This window comes from Vicugna pacos, chromosome 17 (genome assembly GCF_048564905.1).
Source record: "Vicugna pacos chromosome 17, VicPac4, whole genome shotgun sequence".
NCBI classification, from domain to species: domain Eukaryota; kingdom Metazoa; phylum Chordata; class Mammalia; order Artiodactyla; family Camelidae; genus Vicugna; species Vicugna pacos.
Genome location: NC_133003.1, coordinates 27,790,598 through 27,817,928, shown reverse-complemented (window position 1 = coordinate 27,817,928; position 27,331 = coordinate 27,790,598). Strand labels below are relative to the sequence as shown.

Sequence of the window (27,331 nt, the reverse complement as noted above, 5' to 3'; positions counted from 1 at the left end):
GTATTCAGAAGTCATGACTCTTTTAGCAGTGTGACCCTGGGGGAGTTGCTTAACCTCTATGAAACTCTGTAAAAAGAGGATTGTTATAGTAGTACCTGCCTCACAAAGGTAATGTGAGGTTTAGGTTAGTTAATATGTGTAAAGCTCTTATGTATAAAGCCTTACAAACAGTAAGCTCATGATAAATGTTAGCTGTTACTATTACAATTATTATTCAAAGCTATATTCTTTAAAAAGAAAAGCACAGCATCCATCTGAAACTAAATTTATAGATTTATTTTCTTTTCAGGTTTGAGTCCCTGAATTGGAGAATTGGTTTTTGGTTTTTTTTTGTTTGTTTGTTTGTTTGTTTTGCCACCCTATCCTTCATTGAGATAATAAAGAAAATAAATACGCTCTTACCTTATCAAGGTATTCTCATTTACACACACACACACACACACACACACACACACCCCTGTTAGGCTTCTGAAATTAAGGAAAAGAATGTTCAGCTAGTTATTTAACATCTTTTATTAGCACAAGTACCATGTGCTTTATCTTATAACTGGCAGAACAATGTGTAATCTTTGTCTTTCTGCTTTCTCTTCTTTTTTTCACTTGGGGAGCCTAGGAAGGTGAGGAGATTGTCTACAAGAGAAAATGGTTCCAACCTGTCTTAGTTCATTTGGGCCACTGTAACAAATTACCATAGATTGCAGTGGCTTATAAACAACAGAAATTTATTTCTCACACCTCTGGATGCTGAAAAGTCCAAGATCAAGACCATAGTAGATTCAGTGTCTGGTGAGGGTTCATGTCCTGGTTTATAGACTACCATCTGTTGGCTGTGTCTTCCTGTGGTGGAAGGGAGAGGGCATTCTCTGAGGTCTGTTTTATAAGGGTCCTAATACCATTCATGACCTAGTCACCTCCCAAAGACCCCCACTTCCAAATACTATCACACTGGGGATTAGATTTCAGCGTAGGAATTCTGGGGGAGGAAACAGACTTAAAGTCTATAGCACTACCTTTCTGATTTGAAAGTCAAGAATAAAGGAAAATAAAAGTTGAAATAATGAAACTGTATTTTCTTATATGAAATTGTGAAGGTGTTTATACCAGCTGCTTTTCTTAAATTTTCTAAAGAAGAAGAATAATCTTTTCTTTTCAATGTTTAATTTTTAGTAACAAATTTAATATATAAGTTCATGTACATGTTTTAAATTTTGATATGTTTAACCTGTTCTCAGGGAGAGAACTCTATTTCATATCCAACGAGATGTAAGTTGGTATTTTGAAGGTACAATGTATAGTTTTTCTGGATTAATATCTTTTTAATTGAAGTATAGTTGATTTGCAATGTTTTGTTAGCTTCTGGTGTATAGCATAGTGATTCAGTTATACATATCTATATTCTTTTTCATTATAGGTTATTATAAGTTGTTGAATATAGTTTCCTGTGCTATATATACTTAGGACCTTATTGTTTATCTATTTTATATATAGTAGTAGATTAATATAGCTTAAACTTCAAGAAGAAAAGTTTTATAATGAGTATCTTTAATTATACATTTAATAGTTTCCATAAATTTTGTTTATAGATATTAGATTACTGGGGACCTAGCAAAAAACTTCTGGGAGATATGAATTTCTTAAGAGATTTAAGAGAATATGACAAGGACAACATTCCAGTGAGTTTGATTGGATTTTTTTCTATAAATATAATTTTGCCAAGATGTATAAAATCTTTAACATTATGCAATATTATATAAAACATAAGATAGTCCATCTTTAAGATTAAAATAATAAAGGAATGTTATATTTATTAATGACTATATTATAAATACTCTTAATGCATTAAACCGTTCCTCTTTCAGACCATTGAAAGTCATTTAATAAATTACTGTTTTAGTGTATTATTGACATAAAAGAGTTCCCTAAGTGGTTTCTTATAACAGTTTATTTCTTAATAAATTGAATATATAAATTTATGTGAGATAAAAAAGTATAGCATGCTTTTTTTCATCCAAACTTTTATTTATTCATGTTTAATTGTTCTTTTTCCTTGTTTCCATATGTTTTTCCTACCTGTAAAAGTCTTTTAATTTTTTTTTAGACGAAATATCTTGCCTCAGTATCTGTAATAAATTTGCATATTGTGCTCACAAATATGACATGTTTCTGCTACAATTATGCTTATTTAAAAAAAAAACTCAGAGTACTGACTTTGGTTTTTAAAGACAACATAAGTTTTTAATATAATTTTTTACTATACATGATTATTTTTTCATCTTATTGTATGTGATATATGTTGAAACTTCAAGATCTAAATCTTTGTTGTATAGGTGACTGTTATGCAGAAGATTCGTGGTGAATACTTAACAAACCCTGAATTTGACCCCCCTAAGGTTGCTAAAGCTTCCTCTGCCGCTGAGGGTCTGTGTAAGTGGATCATGGCTATGGAAGTTTATGACAGAGTTGCAAAGGTATTTTGAGGATCAGTACATTTATTTTCTATTGAAATATTGCCAGAAACTAAAATCTATGCATGTATTTACTAGTTAAGAAGTTTCTGAAAGTCATACCTCAAAGAATTTGTCCTGCTGCAGCATAATCATCAGACACTGACTGAGTATCTAGTAGATGAAAAGAATACTTGTGTGTGACATAATCTGGTTAGGGCTAGTGTAAGCGAGAGCAGGGATAACTGACCTCTAGTTACAGGGACCTGGGGCAAAAGCAAAGAAAAATCCAAAACATCAAGGAAAAAGTGGCAGATTAAAATCTTGATTCAAAGGTCAAAAGTAAGAAATTCCAGTAGGGTTAAGAGGTGAAGCATGGAATCAAGCCATGGCATGCAGTGATAGGGAATCTTTTATGGAGTGACCACTGGGGCCACATTCCTGGGAGAGCAGAAACTGGTTAAGAGTGTTTTTAAATTTGACTAGCAAAGAACCAAGGAAACACTGGCCTTGCCCTCTGTAGCTCTCAGAATTCTACCAAGGGAAGGAGGGAATACAAATAAAAATACTGATGGAAATACGTGGTAGCGTGTGTTTAGAACAACCTTAGAGTATGGGGTGAATGATCAGGCTGTAACAATTGAGAAGATATTTCTAATAAGGCATATGTGCCTGCAGAGAGGTAGGGACTTTGTTAATTTCAGGGGGAGTGGACCCCCTCATAAGACATGTGAAATCTTCTGGATCCTTTTTATGAAGCAGAGAATCCAAGGTATTCAGGTTATTTCCTGACTTCTCACTCTACACCTCTGCACTGCTATTTTAATTCTGATGCAGCTGCCCCATGTTGTTACAGAAGGGTTGAAGGAAGGTATCCAGCAAGATCTCCTCCAAAGTTAAAAGTAGAAAGTGGAGCTTCCTGAGTCCTATCCATTTAATTTAATATGTTCTCCCTTCAGGATTTCAGCCCAGAGGAGAGAAAGCATGTCATTCGGTGTCTGATGCTCTGATGCTTTGCCTCATTCTTTTCTGTTTGCCTTCAGCCCATTCATGGCAGTGTGCCAGAAGACGTTTCAAACTGACATACTCTCTTTGGCCATCTTATAAATTCTTTCTACCAGTGGCTTATAGTATACTCAAATGATCAATTTGGGAAAACCCCATTCTTTATATACTAATAAGCATAATAAAATAAGAACTTTAGAAAACCCCATTTGTCTCAACAAAATGTCACTTTTTAAGATTTGTTGAAAATTCAGTTTTGGTTGTGGAACTAAATACTAAGGCTTTCTTTCAATTTGTATTTCTGCTATCACTGTCTTAATCCCTCCAAGGCAAATGTATGCCTCAGCTGACTGGGAAGAAAATTAAAGACTTGGAATTGTGGAAAAAAAAAAAGCACATTATATATTTTAACCATTTGTAATTCTTGTCAACATGTTTTTCTGTTTTTGGCAACAGTTGAATGGCAGCTCCTCATTATTTTATGATATTTTGCTATATTTTAATGTCATTTTTGTTACATAAAACATTTTGTTAGTCCAAAATAATTTACGTATTTTATAGATAGATGACAGTTTGCTAGACCAGAATGATTTATACATTTTATAAGATATATAAATATAGTTTACTTTATTTGTATATAAAAATACAATGTAGGATTTAAGGCATTTAAAATTTGTGTAATTATTATAAATAATAAATGTATATAATAAATAAACATTTTAAATTCATAATATCCATAAAGGATTATGTAGACTTTTGGTTTTATGTAGTGCACATTGTAACTGCATATATTGTTCCCAAACAGGTAGTGGCTCCTAAGAAAGCCCGCTTAACAGAAGCTCAGAAGTCTTTAGCCGAGACAATGGGGCTCTTGAATCAAAAGAGAGCAGAACTGGCAGAAGTAGAACATCACTTGGAAAATTTACAGAGAACATTTCTTGAGAAAACCGAGGAAAAGGCTCGTTTAGAAGACCAGGTGGAACTCTGTGCTAAGAAGCTTGAAAGAGCCTCAAAACTAATTGGAGGACTGGGTGGAGAAAAATCGAGGTCAGATTTCTACTTATTTTAACAATATTTTAAAGTGTCAGTCTTGAATATGACTTTCTTAGGGTATTTATCATGATTACTGATTTTTAAATGGCTGGTTAAGAATGTGGGACTTTCTATAAAGCACTTGGCCTGGCTTCTCCTAACAGATATAAATACCATTGATGGTTGTTTGCAACTTGCTTTCAAATGTTAAAAAAAAAAGAAAAAAGAAAAGAGAGAGAGAAAGAAGCAAAAAGGCAAATGATAATTTTTAATCTAAGTGGTGAATATGTGGGTGATCATTGTGTCATTCTTTCCAATTTTATGTATATTTGAAATTTTCATAATAACATGTTTGAGTAGTAGATATATGGCTCATTTTATTAAATATATTTCAAATAACTGACTTGATATAACAGCTTTATTCTAATCTATTTATACTAGCCAACCAACTACCTTATTAGTTTTATTTGTTGAATGAATAGCATCCATAAATGTACTTTTTTATTATAAGGATTTCATTAAATGAAAAAAATACCAATTTTAGCAATAGTATGTCAGCTGCTATACAATTTAAATGTGATTTTTCGTAATGAATTGGAAATGTTCCTGTGTTTACAGACTAACAATAAATACTAAAACAAATAGCAGGGCCTCTAGACCAAATCATCCTGAATAAAATTATTAAATAAAATGCTGGTAGTTTTTTATGTTTTTGTTTCTGCTTATTCTGAAGAACCAAGTCCTGTAAGAAATGCCTAATATTCTAAAAATGGAAGGTAGATTATCATTTGTGTAACATAGATATGTTTTATAGTATGTTAGAGCTAGAAGGGACCCAATCTCCTCATTTTATAGGTAAGCAAGTACCCAAATTTCATGGCTTTGTGTTATAGAATTTGGACCAGAAGCCCCTTGCCCTATTAATTACTATCTACCATCATTCTCTGTGATGAGGCTATTTTGCCTTTGGTTGATCTCACAGATGGTCTCAAGCTGCAGATGACCTTCAGATAGTATATGAAAATTTGACTGGTGATGTGTTAGTATCAGCAGGAGTAATAGCCTACCTTGGTGCTTTCACTTCTGGCTTTCGGCAAACATGCACAGAAGACTGGAGTATTTTGTGTAAGGTAATGGTTTTATATTTCCTAAGTTCCTTTTTGAACATTTAAAGTATGTGTTGGGGTATTTGGGGGAAAAAGATGATAATAAAAACAGAGAAGGGAAGAAATGACTGGAAATACAGGTCTTGTCTTTTCTTCTTGTTTGATCAATAAAATATTTCCATAGTCCAACTTTCAGTTCAGTTTTTTTCCTGTTCTTTAGAATTACTAGATAATATCTAATGGCAATTAGATAAATATTTTAACTTTAAAAATATTTCAAACAACAAGATAAAAGAAAACATCAAAAGAAATGTGTTTATTTCTTACAGGAGAAAAAAATCCCATGTTCAGAAGAGTTCTCACTGAGTAAGACCCTAGGTGATCCAGTAAAAATTAGAGCTTGGAATATTGCTGGATTACCAACAGATGCTTTCTCCATAGACAATGGAGTGATTGTTAATAACTCCAGGCGTTGGTAAGGAATGTAAAGTATTAATTTTTCAGTTACTTTATTTGAAAGTTTTCAAACAGAGAAGAGTTGAAAGGATTTTAGAATAAGCACTCATATAGCTACTACCCCTTACATCCTGCAATTAACATTTTATTGTTCTTATCCATCCCTCTATTCATCCATCAACTCATCCTTTTTTATGCATTTCAACACAAGTTGCAGACATGGATATACTTCCCCCCAAATACTTCAGCATGCATATCATTAACTAAAGTTAAATATTTGTTAATTTTTTTTTCTTTTGAGGTAAAATTTATATACAATGAAATATACAAAATTTAAGTATACCATTCAGTGAGTTCCAACAGAAGTATGCACTTATGCAACCCAAACTTCTATCAAGATACAAAACATTACCAATACCCAAGAAGTTCTCTTATGTCCTTTCCCAGTAAACCTCACCCCCCAATCATTGGAAATTATTAGTCTGATTACTTTCTACCACAGGTCAGTTTTGCCTGTTCTTGAACTTCATATAAAAATGGAGTCATACTGTATGTGCTCTTTTATGTGAAGCTTTTTCCACACAACATAATGTTACTATTTTTTGTTGCTGAGTAGTGTTCCATTATACGAATATATCACTGTTCATGCATTTTCCTGTTGATGGACACCTGGATTATTTCCAGTTTTTGGTTATTCAATGTATTTATTTTCACTAGATATTTCTACCCATTTTCATGAAACTATAACTTGATAATTTATGCAATTTAATATATATCTTTTTAAATCACTATTACTAATAGTATGCTAACTATATCAACTTTACAAATGGTTTTTACTATCCTTTTTTAAAATATCACTTTCAAAAACTGGGAAATTAGTTATATCTGAGAAATAGCTTCCTATAAATGGTTATTTATTCATGTTGTCATCTAATTTAAAAATCTTTTCTTGGAACTTTATCTCATACATACTATGATAGATAGTATTGAGTTCTTATATTCATGAAGTACTATTGTAAGTGCCTTATAACTTCAGCAATTCCTATGAGTTAGGTATTATTGTTCTATTTTACAGATGAGAAAACTGAGGGTCAGAGTTATTTGATAATCTGAAATTTAGTGAAATAGCTGAGCTACATGGTGAGGTCAGAATTTGAACCCAGGCAATTTAACTTCCAAATCTTTGTTCTTATTTACTATGTTCAGTGAAATGTGGAATAGGATATCACATTCATTAAAATTCTTTAAAATTGTAATGGAAATTTCAATCTTTTGGGATTTTAAGATACATTAAAGATATAAGGAAGTCTTACATTCTGAAAGTCTGAGTTACTGTTTGTGTATATTCTTTGGAAATTTTACTAGATACTTCAAGACATCAAGTCTCTTTTACATTGATAGTAATGTTTTACTGAAATACTAAAGGTATGCATTTTGAGTGTTTATCCAATCAGAATTTTACTTGAGAATGAATATCCTTAGGTTGGAACTTCTAGGCAATTAGTAAAATTTATTATAATCTGAGAAAGTATATTTAGCTGTTCCAAAAAATGTGTTCTCTTACAGAGCTGAAAAGTTCTATTTAACAGAGTATTAGACCCTGAGTCTTTATTAATTCTATTTTAGAACTCTTTTCTATCTATGTGGTAGCCATTTGGATTTTTTAAATTACAGTTCAAAAATGCTGTTGGGATATCTACAAGTCTTAACTGAAATTCAAGGAAAACAGAGGTCTCAGGGTTGTACATAAATTGAAGAAAACAATCTGTCATTTTCTAGCAGAAAGCTAACTCTTCTAGTAAAGTAATATTTCAATGGTGTTACCCTTTCTACCAGTTATTTTTGGATGGGCTGGTCCACAGGTCATGGAGTGGATGAGTTTTGATGGATGAATCACCATCCTTATAGATTGGACTTGATTTCTTGCCATTTGGGACCAGTGTGGTCAACTATTGCTGTCATCCTTCTTGATACCAGCATGAGTAACCACAGAGACCTAATCTCTCTGTACTTCCTGACAGCAGAACCCAGTAATGTAGCTAGTGTTCACCCTTTTGGTTATTCACTTTAGAGTATCTTAAATATACCTCAGAGAGATGTTGGGCCATCAGGACTTTGGAATGTGAAAATTGTTCTCTCCCAAACAATCTCAACCTCTCTCTCTCAAGCTGTAGGACCTATGTTCTGTGTTATTCTCTGTACAACTGCTTCATTGGTCTGTCTCTGATTATATGCTGATTCTGGTTTTTCTGTGCACATGACCATTTACTAATGAAGCCTTAGTTGCTAAGTTCACAGAATGTATCAGTTGAATAATATACATTAACCAGAACCATTAAGTCCAACTTCAAATTCCCATGAGAGAAGAATCTGATTAACCTAGCATGGGACAAATATGTACCCTAGGTCTAGTCACCTGTGGCTGGGGCCATTATCGTAACAAACATGGGTAAATTAGGAATATAGTTCTCAGAAAAAGAGTCATGAACTGGGAAAGCAGTTTAAAATTAGGACTCTATTGCTCACTCCTTTTTGCATCTTTGAGGGTGATGTTTATTATTTAAATTATATAATTTTCAAGAAATCTCAACATGTATTTATTCCCCTCAGGAATTTTCTTGTTGTATTCTAGGCCTTTAATGATTGACCCCCAGGGTCAAGCCAATAAGTGGATCAAAAACTCTGAGAAAGAAAATCAGCTCAGTGTTATTAAGCTATCAGATTCAGACTATATGAGAACCCTGGAAAACTGTATTCAGTTTGGAACTCCACTTCTATTAGAAAATGTTGGTGAAGAGTTGGATCCATCTTTGGAGCCTTTACTACTTAGACAAACTTTTAAACAAGGTAAAAGTCAATTAATATTAGTTGGTAGAGCTGAGAGATGATTGGATTATCTTTGAGGCCAAAAAAAAAAAAAAAACCACTGCATACATTCAATAATAATGTTAATAACTCAGAGCTTCTGTGTCACTGTTATGCATGGAAGGAAATTTGGAACAAGCACAGATATTCAAAAATGAATACTTTGCCTTCCCTTCATTGTCTTAATCACTGTTAATCTAAACTGCTGTTCAGTAGAGAACGTAAAGTTGAAACCAGCCTGAAATTCCTTTATCTTGTGACCGTGGACCACACAAAGTCCATTATTACAAACAGTAATAGTTACTGTGGACCAAGAGTTGACTTAGGGAAACATTCCCCACCTTACATCTTTCTGCTTATAAAAATTTTATCTCTGCCAAACTCTAGTACTGTTAAGAGCCTTAGTCATATGTATATAATTTTGAAATTGTTACTGAAACTTAATAGAGGAAATTGGATGAAAAGAAATCTTGATTTAGAAGGTTCCATGACAATCAGAAAAAATATCTTATACTATCCCAGAATGAGTCCTGCTGTATAATTGCTTACTTACCTCTGTGTCTGTGACGTATGTCACACCTATATTCTATTTTAAATTACTTTATGACTTTTTACTTGTAACCTAGGGAAGGCTTTAACATAGAGGGAAGGGCTATGTAACTCTGGCTTACTTATTATGTGTTTTTTTTTTCTGAAATAATAGGTGGCATTGATTGCATCAGACTTGGTGAGGTCATTATTGAGTATTCCTTTGATTTCAAGTTTTATATCACCACAAAACTAAGAAATCCACACTACATGCCAGAGCTGGCTACCAAGCTATCTTTGCTCAACTTCATGATAACTCCAGAAGGACTTGAAGATCAGTTACTAGGTATTGTTGTTGCAAAGGAGAGGTATGTGTTGTCTTAGATGCTTCCAGATGGTCTAGAGAAGAATATTTGTAGGCCATTAATATTTTTGTTATGTGATTATTTTGAAACCTTGTCAAATTTTTATATTTTGTATAAGTTAAATAATTTTATAGTTTTTATACATTAAATAATTACATAATTATTTAAAGTAGCCAACAAGTAAGTCATAAGCAAACCGTGTTATATTGGCCTTTTAGTAGGGGTAGTAAGATTCAGGTGACATGCCATGACTTCTGACTTGTATCTGATTGAACCAAAAATGGAATGTATGCTATGAACAAAATCAGAAATGTGTTCAAAGACTTATATACAGGATGTTAAAGAAATTAGAACATACTTAGGGCAAGAATGAAAAAGCAGGATACAAAACTATATATGGTAGGGATAATATTTTGTTTAAAAATTTTAACGTATGAACAGATATCCATTTATACTAAAGATTTGGAAGGAATATACCAGAATATTAACAGTGATTATCCTTAGGGCTGGTAAGATTATGGGTAATTCATATTATTTTCTTTATACTTTATGTATTTTTCCATTACTATTTTTTATAAGAAAAAATATTATGTGTTATTTTTTAAATAAGAAAAAATATTATGGTACCTGCAAGGGCCACTAGTAAAGAATTACTTCCTGAAGGAAATCTTTGATTTCACTTGAAGTTTAATATAGCACTATCAAGTAATCTGTTACATGAAATCAAGTTATAAGTGAAAATATGTACCATGAAGGACTTGTGTTATTTCCAGTATTTGATTCCATTTGCATGGTATCCAAGACAGAAGCATGTCATAACATATTCTATAACATGGTGAATTATATTATTTTGAAGTTTCATACCATCTCTGTAGGATGTAAGTGCCAATTTTGTCTTTTACTTGAAGAGCCAATTGTATTATGAGTCATCCTTTCTATGTCTACTATTGTAGAAGAGATGATGAAAAAGGGACTGGATATGACTAAGCCAAGGAATAGATAAGTTTCATATTCTGACTTTCTTCTCCAGTTCTTAGTCTTCTATAATGAGCTAAGCCATGTGGATGAACTTAGCATATTCTTAGACTTACTGTAGTATATGTTTTTGCCATATTTTACTTATGTGTAATTAATGCTTTTTTTGCTTGAATTTTTCAAATTATTATTTGTATGGAAGTACTTATTTCCCTAGGTTAGGATAAAGAGATTAATCATCTTAATTTATGTTTCATGTCTATGATATTATTTAAATGTCTAAAAAGTGTGATATCTAATATTTGGCTGTGAATTTAGGTAAAATACTACAAACTTAGACTAAATGTCTTTTTAAAAATCTCTTTTAGACCAGAATTAGAAGAGGAACGAAATGCTCTTATTCTTCAGTCTGCAGCTAATAAGAAACAGCTAAAAGATATAGAGAAAAAAATTTTAGAAACATTATCATCTTCAGAAGGGAACATTTTAGAAGATGAAAGTGCAATTAAAGTCTTAGACTCCGCTAAATTGATGTCCAATGAGATAACAAAGAAACAGCAGGTGAAAAAAGAATCCTAGAAATTTTTTGATTCTTAAGATTCCAGTTTGCTTCCATTCCCTAAGAACAGTACTGTGTTAGACTTTCTGGAAAATAAAAACAATTCATAAAATACCAAAATATAGAAACTAATTTTAAACTCACTAGAGAATATCTTTTACTTTTGAATTATTCAAAACCTGGTGTTATCCACATGGTATTTATACACAGAAGAAATAAATTTGGAATGAAATTTTTTTTAAATATCTTTTTTCATTATTGTATAGGTAGGGCAATCTAGTCAGTTTTTTCAAGTTTTAGTCGACGCTTCCTAAAAATTAAGTTTGGGAATTTAGCTTACCTCTGTTTCTAGTTAGAACTTAAGATGTGTGGATGTAATGGCTGGTTAATTGAACAGTAAGGGGTTCCAGGAATTAATAAGAATATTTTTCTGACATTGCCTTGTCATTTGTTTGTCAGGGAGAGAGGGAGAGTTGGGGGCGGTATGTAGTGGAAGGAAGACACACATAATAAAGTACTTAATACAAATTTATCTAACACAGCCAAATATTGCATTTTTTTTTTAGAATCCCACAATGTTATAGGTGGAAGAAACCTTGGATTTTAGTCATCTTGAGCATTTCATAGTCAAGAAAACTAGGGCCCAGGAAAAGTAGTTGAGGCCCAAGTTCACACAATTAAGTGATAATGAAGAATGACTTCTACAGGCTGACTGTATTGATTTTCAGACTTTTCAGTCCTCCTTGGCCCACTCCATGAATTAAACACATCTTAATACTGGGAGTAATTAAAAATAAAAAGGAACCTAAATGTCCTTTCATGTAAACTATGCTTCTGTAATTTTGTCACTGATCAAGGGGTATTTTTTACTATAAATTCCATTATACAAAAAAACCACATACTTAAAACAGATTTTCTCTTTCTTAATCTTGATTTTGCTCTTCTTCTAGATTGCAGAAAAAACAGAGCTCAAAATAGCAGAGTCTCGAGAAGGCTATAGACCCATCGCTAAACATTCCTCAGTGTTATTCTTTAGCATTGCAGACCTGGCTAACATTGACCCCATGTACCAGTACTCGCTCACCTGGTTTGTGAACCTTTATATCAGCTCTATCCATGACAGGTAAACATTCTTTAGCTTCCTTCATCCTCCCTAGATTGGATTTTCACCACCCTTTCCATTAAAAATAATGTAACTTCTTTTATTATTATTTATGTCATACGTATTCATTATGGAACATTAAAAACATGGAAAATGTAAAAAGGAAGGAAGGAAAGAAGGAAGGAAAGGAAAAGAGGGGAGGAAGGAAAGCAAGAAAGAAGGAATAAAGGAAAGAAGAAAAGAAGGAAGGAAAGGAAAAGAGGGGAGGAAGGAAAGCAAGAAAGAAGGAATAAAGGAAAGAAGAAAAGAAGGAAGGAAAGAGGGAAGGAAGGAAGGAAGGGATGGAGGAAAAAACAAGCAGGCCTCCTTTCTATTTTAAGTTTTGTTTCACTTGTACTCAAGATTTAGGCATAGAGGGATTGGCTTTAGTCCTTTCTACCCCTCTCTTTTAAGTATTTTGATAAAGCACATGACCTATCTTTGGTAGCAACTCCAGTATATCTTTATCCAGCCTTGAGGTCTCTAAAAAGCTTCAGCCCCACATTTCTAATCATTTGCTAAACATTTTCACTGTAATCAATTAATGAATGTACACAGCTTTTGGAGTTAGACTGTTGTAAGGGATTAAATTTCAGTTTTGCCACGTACTAGCTACCTGAATATAGGCATGTCAGTACACCTTTCTGTAATTGCCTCAATTTTCTTTATCTATAAAATAGGGATAATAATAGTACCTACCTTTAAGAATTGTTGTGAGGTTTAAAAAAGATAATATTTGTAAAGTGTTATTGAACAATGTCTGGCATTTAGTCACTTGTTAAGGAAAATAAAAGTATGATTTGAGCCTACTGTATGTGTTCTACATGGGCTCTTGGTAGAGCAATCTTTCCTGAGTGATTTCCCAGTTGGGATTTAGAATTTGAATTAACACAACCGACATGATGAGGATATTCAAGTTGAATTGACATAAATATGAATAACAGGTGTCCATGGGGATGTGACGTCATCAGAACCCTCATACTCTGCTAGTGGGATTGTAAAATAGTGCGTCTGCTTTGGAAACATTTTAGAAATTCCTCAAAATATTAAACATAGATTTGCCAGAGAATTAAGTACTTCCAGCAAATCCAGCAATTCTTGGGTATATCCTAAAGAGAACTGGATGAATATGCTCCCACAGAAACTGACAGTCTTTTTGTTTCTCTACACAAAATACTATATTGAAAAGTTACTGGAGTTAGTTTTTTCCCCCTTCAGTATGATGATATTTGTTATTCATGTGAAATAAAGTTAGGGCAGTTTGTTTATTTTTGTATTTCATCTTAGAGTTTCCCCTTCATCCTTGCTTATTATAATTTTATTATATTTTTGAGCACATAAACCATCAGTATGACTCCAAAAGTTAATCCTATACAAAAAGCTCTGCTTAGAGAAGTGTCACCATCCCCTACCCTCCCATCCCATTCCCATGAAGCCAAGTATTAGTTTTTAAAAATTAAACTTTTAATTTTGAGATAAATGTAGATTCTCATGCAATTATAGGAAGTAGTACAGCGATCCCATGTACTCTTTACCTAGTTTCCCCAATGGTGACATCTTGAAAACCTGTAGTACAATGTCACAAGCAGAATATTGATGTTGACACAGTCAAGATACACAGCACTTTCATCACCATGAGGATCCCTGTGTTGCCCTTTTATAGCCATACCCACCCCTTTCCCATCCCCACCGTGTCCTTAACCTTTGACTATCACGATCTGTTCTCCATGTCTGTAATTTTGTCATTTTAAGAATGTTACATAATGGAATCACACAGTATGCAACTTTTGGGGATTGGCTTTTTTTTTAACAGGTGTAATTATCTGGGGATTCATTCAGGTTGTTTGCTCCTTTATTTAATGATGAGTTATTTAATGATGTTGATGTACCACAGTTTCATCATTCACGTGTTGAAGGACATCTGGGTTATTTCTAATTTTTGGCTTTTATGCATAAAACTGCTATAAGATGCATGTACAGGTTTTTGTGTGAACATAATTTTTCAGTTCTCCAAGATAAGTGCTTAGGAGTGCAATTGCTGGGTCATGTGGTTGTTGCTTATTTTTTTAAAAAATAACTGCCAAACTTTCCCAAAATGGGTGTATCATCTTACACTCCCGTAAGTATTACTGAAAAATTTTTACATTCCCGCAAGTATAGTAAAAAAATCTTAAACTAAAAAAATGAAAATAATATATTCTTATTGCAAAAATTTTAAGTTTTAATTTTAAGAGTATAAAGAAGAAAATAAATATCAGTCATAAATCCTTTCAGAAGTAACCATTTCTGTTCACATGTTTTCTGGCTTTACATAAATTTTCTTAAATGTATGAAATTGATCTAGATTTTATGCTTCTTTGGGGCAGGTAAATGTTTCATAAATCTTATCTCTTACAGTTCCCTCCCCAGCATAGATCCTTACACTAACAGAGATTCAATAGGTGATTTTTTGTTTGTTTGTTTTAATTGAAGTACAGTCAATTGCAATGTGTCAGTCTCTGGTGTACAGCATAATGCCCCAGTCATGCATATACATACATATATTCATTTTCTTTTTTTTCCATTAAAGGTTATTATAAGATCCAATAGGTGTTTTTAAATTAACTGATTGTTTTTGGTCATTTTGGAGTACAATAAGAAGTTTAGAATTTTGAAAATAGATGTGTAAACCATATTTCATTTTCTCAAAGAATTATACCCTATTTTTATATATAGATTCACAAGAAGTTAAACACATACAAAACTGTACAGGTAGGTCCCATGTAGCCTTCACCCAGTTTCTCCAGTGCTAAAATCTTTTTTTTAATTGAAGTATAGTTAGTGTACAGTATTATGTTAGTCTCAGGTGTACAACCTGGTGAGCTGACATTTAAATACATTAAGAAATAATCGCCATAACAAGTCTAGTAACCATCTGTCACCATACAAAATTATTAAAATAGTATTGATTATATTCCTTATGCTATATATTGTATCTCATGATATTTATTTTATGACTGGAAGTTTGTACCTCTTAATCCCCTTCACTTATTTGGCTTTTCCACCCTCTCCCCTCTGGCAACCACTAGTTTGCTCTCTGTATCTGTAAGTCTGTTTCTTTGTTGTTTTGTTTGTTCCTTGGTTTTGTTTTTTAGATTCTACATGTAAGTGAGATGATACAGTATTTCTTTCTCTATATGACTTATTTCACTTAGCATATACCCTCTAGTTCCTTACATGTTGTTGCAAATGGCAAATTTTCTTTTTTTATGGGTAATATTTTTATTGTTAAGTATATATTGTGTATATGCCACATCTTCTTATTCATTCATCTATTGATGAACACTTAAGTTGCTTCCATATCTTGGCTACTGTAAATAAGGCTGCAGTAAACATAGGGGTGCATATATCTTTTTGAATTAGTGTTTTTAGAGGTTTTTTGGGGCTAAATACCCAGAAGTAGAATTGCTAGGTTATATGGTGGTTCTATTTTTAATTTTTTGAGAAAGCTTCATACTATTTTTCATAGTAGCTGCACAAATTTACATTCCCACCAACAGTGCATGAGGGTTCCCCCCCAATGATAACATCTTACATAGCTATAGTACAGTATTACAACCAGGAAATTCACATTGGTGCAATCCAGAGACCTTATTCAGGTTTCACCATTTTCATATACACTCGTGTGCGTGTGTGTTTGTGTAGTTTAATATCTTTAACAGTGGTTATTTTGATAAAATGAAAACAACTTGTATGTTAATTCATATGTTACTTATTTTTTTCTCGGTTTTATTTGACTCAATATATTTTAATTTTTTTTTAACTTTTTAGTAACAAATCCAAAATTTTGGAAAAGCGCCTGCGATATTTAAATGACCACTTCACATACAACTTATATTGTAATATATGCCGGTCACTATTTGAGAAGGACAAGCTGCTGTTTTCCTTTTTATTATGTGCCAATCTTCTTTTGTAAGTTATTTGCTTTTTCTTTCTTTATTTAAAAAACCTGCCTGGAAAACCTAATCAATGGCTTCTCACAGAAGGATATCATGTTTTTGCTCTGTCTAATTCATGGTTTTATTTGTACATTTCTCTACATTAGTATTGGTGGTTTGGTGTTTGAGTTTTAAAATTTGGATCATACAGTAAAGCTCACAAAATGTTCCTGTACAGTTCAGTAAATTTGTACAAAGCAAAAATCTGTGTAACTACCACTCATATCAAGAAATAGTCTTTTTAAGTTGGCTTCTTTCAGTTAGTAATATACATTTAAGATTCTTTTCTGTCTTTTCATGGCTTGATAATTCATTCTTTTTAGCACTGAGTAATATTCCATTATCTGGATATACTACAGTTTATCTATTCACCTATTGAAGGACATCTTTGTTGCTTCCAAGGTTTGAAAATTATTAATAAAACTGCTGTAAACATTTGTGAGCACATAAGTTTTCAACTTACTTAGTTAAATACCAGGAAGTGTGATTGCTGGATCATGTGGTAAGAGTATGTTTAGTTCAGTAAGAAACTGTCTTCCAAAGTAGCTGTACCATTTTGCATTGCACCAGTAATGAAGGAGAGTTCCTGTTGCTTCACATCCTTGCCAATATTTGCCCTTGTCAGTGTTCTGGATTTCACCATTCTAATAGATGTGTAGTGTTATCTTGTTTTAATTTGCAATTCACTAATGATATATGATATTGAAAATCTTTTTCATATGTTTATATCTTCTTTGGTGAGGTGTCTGTTAGGTCTTTTGTCCATTTGTTAATCAGTTATGTGGCTCATTTTTTATTATTGAGCTGGATGACAGTCCTTTATCAGATACATCTTTGACAGATATTTTCTCCCAGTCTGTGACTTGCCTTCTCATTTTCTTGACAGTGTCTTTGGCAGAGCAAATGTTTTAAATTTTAATGAAGTCCACCTTATCAATTCTTTGTTTCATGAATCATGTTTTTGGTGTTGTATCTAAAAAGTTATCAGCATACTTAAGGCATCCTAGATTTTCTCCTGTTATCTTCTACTTTACTTTACTTCACTTTATACTTACACATTTTACATTAAATCTATGGTCCATTTCAAGTTCACTTTTGTGAAGGGTGTAAGGTCTTGATCTAAATTCTTTTTTTTTCATGTGGATATCCAGTTGTTTCAGCACCATTTGTTGAGAAGACTATCTTTGTTCCATTGAACTGCTTTTGCTCCTTTGTCAGATATCAGTTGAGTGTATTTATATGGGTGTATTTCTGGGTCCTTTATTCTGTTTCATTGAACTACCTATTCTTTTGTCTTTATTACACTGTCTTGATTACCTGTTGTAGTAAGCATACTTGATTAACTTTCCAGTAAGTCTTGAAGTGAGGTAGTGTCAGCCCTCCAACTTTGTTCTTCTTTAATATTTTGTTGCCTAATCTGGGTCTTTTGCCTCTTCATATAAAATAAACTTTAGAATCAGTTTGTCAACATCTACAAAATAATTTGGTAGGATTTTGATTGGGATTATATTGAATCTGTAGATCTGTTGACTGTATTTATGTGGGTCTCTTTCTGGGCTCTCTGTTCTGTTCCATTGACCTGCATGTCTGATCTTTTACCAGTACCAGACTGTCTTGATAACTATAGCTTTATCATAAATCTTGAAGTCTAGTAATGTCAGTTTTCCAGCTGTGTTCTCCTTCAATACTGTGTTGGCTATTCTTGGTCTTTTCTCCCTCCGTTTAAACTTTAGAACCAGTTTGTCAGTTATACACAAAATAGGTGGCTGGATTTTGATTGGGAGTGCATAGAATCGATAGATTAAGTTGGGAAGAACTGACATCTTGACAATATTGAGTATTCCTATCCATGAATACGGAGTCTCTCACCACTTGTTTAATTCTTCTTTGATGTCTTTCATCACAGTTTAATAGTTTTCCTCATACAGATCTTGTACATAATTTGTTAGATTCAATTTTTGAAGTGCTAATGCAAATGGTATTGTTTTAATTTCAAATTCCACTTGTTTATTGCTGATATATATGACATTTGTATATTAACATTATATCCTGAAACCTTGCTATATATAATCACTTATTAGTCAGGAGGGGTTTTTGGTCAATTCTCTAAAATTTTCTATATAAACAATCTTGTCACCTGTGAACAAAGATGGTTTTATTGCCTCCTCTCTAGGGAGGGGGTTAATCCTGCTTAGGATTCATAGGGCTTCTTGAATCTGTGATTATTATTAACTGTTTTGGAGAATACTCATAATTTTTAAAAAAATATTACTTCTTCATTTTCTCTCTCTTTCCTAGTTATAAGTATTTAAGACTTTCTCATGCATTCCCTCTATCTTTTACCCTCTCATCTGTATTTTCTATCCCTTTTGCCTTTCAAAACTTTATTCTTCTAGTTTATTAATTCTTTCCTCAAGTGTATCTAATCAGTGACTAAATCAATCCATTTAATTCTAAGCTTAAATTATTGTAAAAAGAAGCAAAAATATATTTATGTGTGTGTATATATATGTGTACGTATATATGTTTTTATTTTCTTTTCTTATACAAAGGGAGCACATTGTAAATGTTCTTTTGCAACTTTTTCTACTAATATAAATGAAAATCACTCAATAAAGAGCTCCTTTTTATCCAGCTTTATTAGGTATAATTGACATACTATGCAGTTTCCGCATTGTAAGAGTACAGTTAGATGATTTTTAGTATACTTATACAATTGTCCAACCATCACCAAAATGCTGTTTTAGGACACTTCCATCATCTCAGAAAATTTCCTTATGCCAATTTAGGCAATTCCTACTCCTGCTTTCAGCCCCAGGTAACCACTGATCTGCTTTCTGTCTCCATAGTTTTTCCTATTCCAGAAATTTTAAGAGTGAGACATTAGAAGGCCCAGAATATGATCTATGTTTGTAAATGTTTTATGTGCTCTTGAAAAGAATATGTGTTTTGCTGTTCTTGGGTGGAATGTTCTAAAATGTCAAATAGGTCAAGCTGGTCTGTATATCTTTTATATGTTTATTGATTTTCTGTCTACTTATTTAATTATTGAGGGAGATTTGGAATCTCTAGCTGTAAAGATTTTCCTTGCAGTTCTATCAGTTTTACTTTGTGTTTTGATGCTCTATTATTAGATGTATAAATGTTTAGGACTGTTATGTCCTCTTAGTAAATTGACTTGACTTTTTAAAATCCCTGTTAATACCCATTGCTCTGAAATCTACTGTGCATCATATTATGGTAGCTCCTCTAACTTCCTTTTGAGTAGTGTTATCATGGTATGTATTTTTCCATACTTTTACTTTTAACCTGTTTGTTTTACACTTAAACTGTATCTGTAGACAGTCTGTAGTTATGTCTTGTTTGCTTTATCCAATTTGATAATCACTGCCTTTAATGAAATTGTTTAGACCATTTACATTCAATGAGATAATATATAGAGTTATATTTAAAATCTATGATCTTATGATTTATTTTGTTTTGCTCATATGTTCTTTGTTCCATGTTTCTTCATTTTCTGTTTTTCTTTAAAGTATTTATGATTCTCTTTTATCTCTTGTTGGTTTATTAACTATAATTTTTTTTATTAGTTTAGTGACTTCTTTAGGGTTATAGGATACATTTTAACTTATCATAGTCTATCTTCAGGTAAAATTATACTACTTCATATATGTATATATAGTATAAGAACTTAAAACAGTATACTTTTATCTCTCCCTTTGTAGCTTTTGTTTTATTGTTGTCATACATGTCACATTTGTTATAAATCCCACAGTATGTTTTATTTTGCTCTAAATGGTCAGGTATCTTTTAAAGAGACATAAATAGTAGAAAAATGTCTTTTATGTTTATCTATGTACTTACCAGTTCTGATGTTATTTTATTTTTGTTGTTGTCAATTCAAATTTTCATTTACCTAAAACTTCCTTTAATACTTCTTATAATGTAGGTCTACTGGTAATGAATACTTTCAATTTCTGTAAATCTGAGGAAAGGCCAATGCATTTTTCTTTCAGATTTTAATTTTTTATTTCTAGAAGTTTCATTTGGTTATTTTTTACATTGCCTACTTCTCTCTTCATTATGTCCATGTTTTGCTTTCACTCTTTCAGCATATCTATAATAGCTTTTAAAACATTCTTTTCTGCTTGTGTTGTCATCCCTGTCACTTCTATGCCTGTATCTATTGGTATTTTTCTTCTGTTATGGAAGTTGTGAATTTTACATTGGTAAATGCTGGAATTTTAAAAATTCCTTTAAAGAGCATTAAACTTTACTTTTGCAGGTACTTAAATTACACTGAATTAGTTTGATCTTTTGAAGTCTTACTTATAGGCTTTCCGTAACAGTTTTACTGTAGACTTTATTCTAAAGCTCAGTTAGCTTCACTACTAAAGTGTGATCTCTCCAATGTCACCAATGAGTTGCTCTGGTGTTCAATAAAGATTCAAATTGTAGTTGGCAAGAACTCATACCTTCAGTCCTGTGTGAGCTTTGGTAGCTACTCAGTTTACCGCTCCCCAGATATTTTTAGCCTGGCCTCCTGGAGTTTTACCCTACTCATACAAAACTTAGCATTTAGCAATAGAATCAAGAGAATACATATGCAGATTTCTGGAGCTCCTGTTCCATGTATCTCCCTCCTTTCTGGTACTCTTCTCAAAATTCCAGCCATCTCAGCCTTCCTCAGCTCTGATCTCTGTCTTTTCAATTCAGCAATACTCCTAAATTCCAATTTTTATTGCCTCCCTGCTTTGTAGTCTGGAATGTGCCTCCAGGCAGATAGCCGAGACAATCACAGGAATCACCTTATTTGTCTCTTCTTTTTCAGGGACCACAGTCCTGCACTGGCTATTATATAATTTCCAAAAAAATGGTTGTTTCTTTGATTTTTCCCCCAGTTTTCTAGTTGTTTATAGCAGTAGGGTAAGTCAGTCCTGATTATTTTATCCAGACTATAGAAGTAGACACTGACTTCATTCAATTTTAAAACAACAGTTTATGAGAGTCCTTCTTTTGGAAACACAGGGCAAAAAAAGAGATTGAATATCAGGAACTGATGTTTCTTTTAACTGGAGGAGTAAGTCTTAAGAGTGCTGAGAAAAATCCTGATCCAACCTGGCTACAAGATAAAAGCTGGGAGGAAATTTGTCGTGCAAGTGAATTTCCTGCCTTCAAAGGACTCAGGTAATTGTTTAAACATAATGAGTTAGCATTGACTACTGATAGGTAAATTTGTAATCTAGTGGTCTTTTTTAAATGCTTCTATAGCTGTCTTAATTCATCTCCTCACTCAACAATCTCTTCTAAAATCGTTTCCCAATGGCAGGATGTTTTTCTTTCCATTAGGAATCATTTTTGTGACAATATAACTGAATGGCGAGAAATCTATGACAGTAAAGAGCCGCACAATGCTAAATTTCCAGTACCAATGGATACTAGGCTAAATGAACTACAGAAAATAATAATTCTTCGGTGCTTAAGACCTGATAAGGTAAAATACAAGTGTGTTCTATCTGGAACCGAGATAATTTGCCATATATGAAGTACTAGTTTTAAAATTATTGTTATTTGGTTCTTTAGGCCTTATTTCAGATGCTCAAAGGGTTCACTGAGTTCTTTGGATCTATAGGGTTATAGTTTTCCTCAACTTGAGAAAAACTTTGGCCACCATTTCTTCAAATTTTTTTTTGTCACCTCACCCATAATTCCAATTAGTTATGCATTAGACTACTTGATATTATACCATGTATCAGGTGGTTGATACTCTGTTAATTATTTTAAAATCTTTTGTATCACTGTGCTTCATTTTGGGCAGTTTCTATTGCTGTCTTTAAATTTGCTGATTTCCTCTTTGTAGTGTCTAGTCTGCTATTAATCCCGTCCAGTTAATTTTTCTTAGCTACTATATATTTTATTTCTAGAAAGTTCATTTGGTTCTTTTTTATATGTTCTATTTTTCTTTGCATTCTGTTTATGTTTACCTTTAAATACTTGAACACGGTTATAATAATTGTTTTTAAATCCTTGACTGCTAATTCCATCATGTCTGGATCTATTTCTGTTGACTGATTTTACTCTTGGTTGCAGATTGTTATTTTCCCACTTCCTGGAGGGCCCAGTACTGTTTGATTGGCTCCTGGACATAGTTGTCTGTTTGTTTGTTAGAGTCTCCCACTAGGCTCTGAGCTTCTTGAGGTCAGGACCCATGTTTTATTTTGCTCAATATCTCCAGGTCTTAAAGCAGTGCCTGGCAGATGGTAGGACATCTCAATAAATGTCTGTGAGTTGAGTTGAATTTAATTGAATTAAACCAAATTCAATTAAAAATTGTGTTAGGATTCTCCAGAGAAAGAGAATCAGTAGGACAGATAAAAATAGAGATTTTGAGGAATTAACTCATGTGATTGTAGAAGCTGGCAAGTTCAAAATTTGCTGGCTGCAGACCCACAGAAGAGCTGACGTTGCAGCTTGAGTCCAAAGGCAGGCAGTCTACTGGCAGAATTCCCTCTTCCTCATTGGAAATCGGTCTTTTTCTCTTAAGGCCTTCAGCTGATTGCATGAGATCCACTCACATTATGGCGAGTAACCTGCTTTACTCAAAGTCTGCTAATTTAAGTGTTAATCTCATCTTAAAAATATCTTCACAGCAACATCTAGGCTAGTATTTGACCAAATATCTGGATACTGTGCCCTAGCCAAGTTGACATATAAAATTAACCATCACAAAGCCCATCTCGAGGTCTGCTTAAGTCTCCATCATTTCTTCTCTAGTGTGTCTTACATGAAGGATCAAAATATTATAGAAAAGTCTTATAACCTTTTCTTATGTTAAGTTACTGGAACAATGTTTTTTTTTGTAGAAAACTATCATACTTGAGCACAGTTACATCATCTCAGGGAGCACTGCCCCTGACCAGTGCAGAGAGCAGTGGGGAGCAAGGTCTCTCTGTCCTTAGCATCTCCCTTTCCTTAAAATGTATACTGAAGATCTACTGTGCTAGGTAGAAACTATACATAGTGCTAATGGTAAAAGGATGAAAAAGATTTCATCATTGCTCATGTGAAGTTATTAAAGAAAGAAAGAAAAACTGTTATATCCTTGTGAGCTCCTTTTTAAAAAGCCTTCAGTAGCCTGTCAGTACCTGTAGAATAATGACAGAATTACAGCTTGGCAGTCTTATTACCTTGGCTAACCAGATCTCTTTTCTGCCATTCCATTCTTATCTTCTCTTTAAAACTTCTACTGTTTTTAACTATAGAATTGCTCTCAACTACGTGAAATTACTCATATAGAAGCCTCCATTCATCCTTCCCATGCATTCCACAAACCCTCCAGGACTGCAGAAGCCTGTGATAATCATTCCTTCCTCCATCAGATTCCTACAGGTTCACTTTAAAAAGTTGTTTGGCATTTAGAAGATAATGTGTGACATCTCTTTGTACTTATTTTCTGCTGCTAATATTGATAAGATGCATTCTTTCATTTTTAATTAATTTTAATATAATTTATCAGTAAGTCACATATTCCTGTGGTTCAAAATTGATGCACTGTTTTGAATCACATGAATATATGAATACAATGAAAAGAGTACCTCCAGTCTCCCTCTCTCAGTCACTCAACATACTTCATTTAGGCAGTTAATGTTACCTGCTTCTTGTTATTCTTTTATGCACATATAAATGTGTTTCCATTGTTGGACCTTTATAATATTTATATATTATCTATTATTAAAAAGCTGCAATGAATAACCTTATTTAAAAGTTATTTCTCACATGTGCAACTATCTCTCAGAATAAAATCCTGGGAATAAAATTGCTGTGTCCGTGGATTTGCCCTCTGATTTTATAGATATTTTCAAACTGTCCTCCATGAAGGTTATACCAGATTACTCTTCCACAGCAGTGTATGAAAATTTCTGTCTACCTGTGCTTTAGCCCACACAGTATGTTGCCAAACTTTTGGATCTTTGGCATTCTGTGCAGGGAGTTTCAGGATTCTGGGGCTGATGGAGGTGACAGTAGCACACATGAGTTTCACTGGATATTGCTTTGGCCAGTTTGTTTGTTGGGGAGGAAGGAGTCTGTTCTCTCACATCAGGAGTCTGTCCAGAGGCTGGGAATGAGGAGGGGGAGGCCCACTACTCCGAAGGAGAGGGGAAGGCAAGGAAATTCCTAACTGAGGGGGGACTTGTGTGGTATCTAGATAACATTATTCATCAGCATAGTGGCTAGGAGTCTCTGGATCAGAACTCTGAAGGGGAGCAGCAGCTTGGGGTCTCTATGTCCTGGGGCTTTTTTTTTTTATAACTAGCAAAATAAGCAGGCTCTAAATGGCTAAAAAAATCTGGGCTAAAAAACTTGGGCTAGGTTTAAAACAATTGAATGTGTAAAATTTGACTTTGGTAGCAGTGGGCTTTTGAGCTATCAGATTTCAGCCCACTGTGAAACATAAACAATTAGGGGTGAATACACAGAGGCTATCTTTGTCCCATTTATATAACAATCTGATAGGTGAAAAATGGTATCTAAGTATAATTGTGATTTATATTTTTCTTATTATTAGGCTATAGATTAAGCTGCTGTAACAAAGAGACCTAAAATACAGTAGCTTAAATAAAATAGGAGTTAATTTCTCCCTCTCCTAATGGCCCAGAGCAAATGCTTGAGGATTGCCAGGGCAGCTCTGCTCTTGAGATCATCCAGAGATTCACATTCCTTCTCTCATGCTAGAGAAGTCTCCTAAAGTGTGGTCCTCACTAGCAAAATTTAAGCTGGCTCATGACACCACTTCTGTTGAAGAGGAAAGGAGAGTTTGAAGGCAACCAGCTTTCTTATAAAATAGGATCTGGAAGCTCCATATATAATTTCTATTTGTATTTCTCTGGCCAGAGCTTAGTCACATGGCCACATCTAGCTGCAAGAAAGGTTGGGTAAACTTGGGGTTCGGTTACCAAAAGGAGACACAGAATGGGGACAGTTTGCAGTCTCTGCTATACTAAGTGAGGTTGAGCATCTTTTCATATGTTTAAGATCTATTTCTATTTCATTTTCTATAAACTTTATCCTCTTTGCCCATTTTCTTTTGGATTGTTAGTCTTGTCCCATCAGTTTATAGATATTTTCGTGTATTAAAAAAATTAGCACTTTGTCTATGATATGCTAGATGCTTTTCTTGTCCATTAGACTTATATTTTACTCTTTGTTGGTTTTCAGTAATAAAGTTACGTGAAACAAAAATTTCTTTAAAGATCATATCTTTTCTCTCTTAAACAGATAACGCCAGCTATAACTAATTATGTAACTGACAAACTAGGGAAAAAGTTTGTAGAGCCTCCATCATTTGATTTGACAAAGAGTTACTTGGATTCAAATTGCACCATTCCTTTAATTTTTGTATTATCTCCAGGAGCAGATCCCATGGCCAGTAAGTGCATATTCTGTTAACTCTTAAGAAATTATAAACAAATCATCTTGTTCAATATCTATTTCTTAGTTGATTATAAATCAGTTAGTAAATCTGGTATTTATAAGGAAAGGTAACTAGAATTTTCCGCAATTACATACCTATACACTGAAACATAAGGCATATTTTATAATTTTAGAGTAAACAGTGAAACCGTTTTGTGTGTTCCTGCACGCTTAGGCTTGCTGAAATTTGCAAATGATAAAGCTATGTCTGGAAATAAATTTCAAGCTATTTCACTGGGGCAGGGACAAGGACCAATTGCAACAAAAATGATTAAAGCAGCAACAGAAGAAGGAACTTGGGTTTGCCTACAAAATTGTCACCTTGCTGTCTCCTGGATGCCCATTTTGGAAAAAATATGTGAAGATTTTACCCCTGAAGTCTGTAACTCATCCTTTAGGCTTTGGCTCACAAGTTATCCATCTCCCAAAGTATGTATATTTCCTATGGAATTTAGTACGTTTATTTGGTTATCTGTTACATTGCATATCTTAAATGCTTAACCTTGAAGATTTAAATATATTTCTGGAGTCCTCCCTTATACCACTAGTGTATGCATTTTTAGGACTTGAGTTGGTTATCTTGAGTAATACTCTGTTTATTTTGTCTTAGTTCCCAGTAACAATTTTACAGAATGGAGTAAAAATGACTAATGAACCTCCTACGGGTCTTCGGCTAAATCTCCTCCAATCATATCTCACAGATCCAATTTCTGATCCTCAGTTTTTCAGTGGATGCGAGGGAAAGGAACTGGTAATATTCAACTTCTGGAACTTTTAAAATGTGTTTTTATAGTGAAAAAATATGAAAATATAAATACTTTATTTAATGTTAAACTTTAAGCATTTCCTAAGAAGACAGAAATTATAACCATCTTGTTCATCATTTTATTCCCGATAGTTTGTGTTCTGCTTCCCATGTAGAAGACAGTCGAATATTTATTGAATGAATGTATCTTAGTTTGTACAAAAGTCCAAAAGTGCGTTTTGTAAAGATGATTAAGATCCAAGAGTAGCAATCTATTTTCACATTATTTATTTATTCTTTCAACAGATATGTGTGTTAGGTACTAGCTAAAAGGCAGTGAGAATAAAATAGATCCCACCACCACAAAAAAAATCTGCCTTCATGAAACTTAAATTCTACTAATGATGTTTTGACATATTAATAACACTCTTCAATGTATCCATATAAAACAGTTCTGCACACGGTATTGTGGACTTTAGGTGTCCCCATAAATAGCACTCCTTTTCCCTGCCCAAATTCTTACCAGTTAAGAAAGAGGAAAAAGTATAAACATATGGGAACCATTGCCCTGGGGTTTTTGTACCTGACTGGTTTGTAGACACATGTAAAACTCCTTTGTAAGTCTACCAGAAATAGCTGAGATGTCCTTTGACAAGGCTAAT

At 33.2% G+C, this 27,331-nt stretch overlaps 1 protein-coding gene across 3 annotated transcripts in view; it reads left to right on the top strand.

Annotated features, from left to right (window-relative positions):
* Nucleotides 1–27,331, top strand: part of DNAH12 (dynein axonemal heavy chain 12) — a 139,512-nt gene that overhangs the window by 99,752 nt on the left and 12,429 nt on the right. For 2 of the 3 annotated variants that reach the window (XM_072941527.1, XM_072941525.1), the window contains 15 exons: nt 1,584–1,673; nt 2,328–2,468; nt 4,255–4,496; nt 5,464–5,611; nt 5,917–6,062; nt 8,676–8,890; nt 9,612–9,804; nt 11,145–11,337; nt 12,286–12,458; nt 16,287–16,427; nt 21,482–21,640; nt 21,803–21,947; nt 25,730–25,880; nt 26,100–26,353; nt 26,535–26,675. In XM_072941527.1, the coding sequence (XP_072797628.1) occupies nt 1,584–1,673; nt 2,328–2,468; nt 4,255–4,496; nt 5,464–5,611; nt 5,917–6,062; nt 8,676–8,890; nt 9,612–9,804; nt 11,145–11,337; nt 12,286–12,458; nt 16,287–16,427; nt 21,482–21,640; nt 21,803–21,947; nt 25,730–25,880; nt 26,100–26,353; nt 26,535–26,675 (2,532 nt within the window). Of the gene's footprint in view, nt 1–1,583; nt 1,674–2,327; nt 2,469–4,254; nt 4,497–5,463; nt 5,612–5,916; nt 6,063–8,675; nt 8,891–9,611; nt 9,805–11,144; nt 11,338–12,285; nt 12,459–16,286; nt 16,428–21,481; nt 21,641–21,802; nt 21,948–23,715; nt 24,191–25,729; nt 25,881–26,099; nt 26,354–26,534; nt 26,676–27,331 lie in introns of those variants that run through there. The other variant, XM_072941526.1, reaches the window with a different exon arrangement.